Here is a 2,291-nt window from a genome sequence, read left to right on the forward strand (position 1 = left end):
TAATAATAATAATAATAATAATAATAATAATCCGTCCGGCCGCCGGAGATCCTCTGTCTCCGATTAACCGTAAGTAGTAATATTATTTGTGCCCTAATTTAACTCTCCCTTACTTACAACTCCTGTAGCTATATATCAAACGCAAACGTTAATTACACACATGCTCATTGGCACCATACGAGCCGCACTGATTTTAGGTTTTATGTACTACACTGTATGCGTTACAATCGGTGTGTTTGAACTATAGTAATCACTGATTTTCATAATCCAGAATGAATATCAGGAGTCAATTGAAGTGAACTCTGATTTTGAATTTAGGGTTTCATGCTTTATTTAATTAGTAATTCCATATGTATAGTACCTTTGTTGCTTCTTATTTTAACATGATTTATAACATCAGAATAACCTGATGAGTAGGAATAATCATGAAATTATTATTATTGTGGACTGCTAGGGTTTCCTGTCTTTTTTGTTTTTGTTTTTTGCATAATGATGAGATATTTTTAAATTATATTGTTTGATTTATGTATATGGTGTAAAATTGTGGTGTGAATATTATAAACTGAGAAAATGTTAGATTTGTTTTGAACAAAAGAGAGTGTGATGTTCATGTTTCTTTGTGTTGATTAAAATTTTATGACTTGGGTTTTATGATGAACTTCAGATTCAGCAAGGACCAGTTCAGTTGGAATTAGTTGGTAGCAGCGTATACAATGGTAGTATTCTTCTTTAGTCTTTACTTCTGCTCATTTATGCACAAGAAATTTTTGGATGAAAGTGAAAATTTTGAAGGTTTCAAACCTTCACACCCTGATGAAACCTTTGGGATCCTCATTTTGGTCAACTAGCTAAGTAGAACATAACTTAAAACACATCATTCCCACTATATGGTCACACGCTCACACCTACGATAACATGTTTTTTAATCAAAAAGACTTAGAACTTTTAATCAACAATGAGCTTTTTTTTATTCTCCAAAAAAGCAAGATAACATCTCTTGTAGTTTTTTGTTCTTGACAACATGTTTAGGTTCTTATCCAATCGATATCAGTATATCTGTTAACTATGCGTTTAACGCCGAAAAATATCGGATATCAGGACCGATATTGAGATATCAGCTATATCGGTATTTTTAATATCATGCAGAATTTATATATATATAGCAATTTAACACTGACAATTCAGTATACTCTCCTACCGTTAACAATTTAACCTTTTGCAACTTGCAAAACACTGATAATTGTAGCAAGTAGAAACTGATTTAAGACTTAAAACACTAACATTAAACACTAAAGAATGACAATTAAGACTTAAAACACTGATATCGGGAATATCGGTGATATATTGGTCAATATCTCCGATATTATCGGTACCGATATTTCACATGGGGACTGATAACCGATATATCACCGATATTGACTGCATAGTCTGTGATCCAAGAAGAGTAAAGTTCATTTCATTAGATGAAACATCGGATAGCAGTGCTAAAAGATGTTATTAAGTCGGATAACATTGCTAAAAGATGTTCTTAATTATCTTTCATTTTTATCTTACGTGTTTTGTAATATGTATGTGTTTCAGTCAGGAAGGAAGGAAACAGTTTTGGATTTGGCCAAGTTTGTTGACAAGGGTGTCCAGGTCAAGCTCACTGGTGGAAGACAAGGTTAGCAAATACATATTCATGTTTCGCTATTATGTTACATATTACTTACAATTAAATATAACTGAAGCCGAATAAAAGTACTTGAAAATGATCGTTACTTGTTATATAACAAACTGACACTATTTTCTCACTTAGTGTCGGGGACGCTTAAGGGATACGATCAGTTGCTAAACCTTGTTTTGGATGAAGCTGAGGAGTATCTTAGAGGTAACAAATTTATGACTAATTATAACGTTATGCTGCTTCTAATTTAGGTTTTTAATAAGTATATACTGAAATTAGAAGAATGACAAGGGTTATATATGTATTGCTACAGATGTCGAAGATCCACTGAAGACCACCGATCAAACCCGTCAACTTGGTTTGATAGTATGATTTTCTATTACCTGCTACATCAATTGAAGTATAAAGTGTTGTGTGATAAAAAATGAACTAAATTTAATAGTTGTTTATATGTATATTTTCAGGTTTGCAGGGGTACTGCGGTCATGCTTGTTTCGCCCACTGATGGTACAGAGGAGATTGACAATCCGTTTGTCCAGCCAGATGGAGCTTAACCCTGTGGTTATGCCCTTAATTTCTAGCCCGTGTTAGCGAGTGAAAAACAAACCTTTGTGTTTTCTCTAGT

The 2,291-nt window shown here is 33.2% G+C and overlaps 1 protein-coding gene across 1 annotated transcript; it reads left to right on the forward strand.

The window, feature by feature from the left end:
* LOC143632026 (sm-like protein LSM7) lies at positions 1 to 2,291 on the forward strand. The gene is made up of 6 exons (XM_077100622.1): positions 1 to 69; positions 665 to 716; positions 1,582 to 1,663; positions 1,799 to 1,870; positions 1,980 to 2,032; positions 2,131 to 2,291. Exons 2-6 carry the CDS (start codon positions 714 to 716, stop codon positions 2,218 to 2,220), a joined length of 300 nt encoding a protein of 99 aa, XP_076956737.1. The 5' UTR covers positions 1 to 69; positions 665 to 713; the 3' UTR covers positions 2,221 to 2,291.

The sequence above is a fragment of the Bidens hawaiensis genome, unplaced genomic scaffold (assembly GCF_021521415.1).
Source record: "Bidens hawaiensis isolate Kalapana, Puna unplaced genomic scaffold, B.hawaiensis_p1.1 tig00006359_1, whole genome shotgun sequence".
NCBI lineage: Eukaryota > Viridiplantae > Streptophyta > Magnoliopsida > Asterales > Asteraceae > Bidens > Bidens hawaiensis.

Coding starts and splice junctions, on each gene's coding strand:
- LOC143632026 (XM_077100622.1), top strand. Junction 1,871..1,979: donor AGCTGAGGAGTATCTTAGAG/GTAACAAATTTA, acceptor GTATTGCTACAG/ATGTCGAAGATCCACTGAAG. Junction 2,033..2,130: donor CCCGTCAACTTGGTTTGATA/GTATGATTTTCT, acceptor GTATATTTTCAG/GTTTGCAGGGGTACTGCGGT.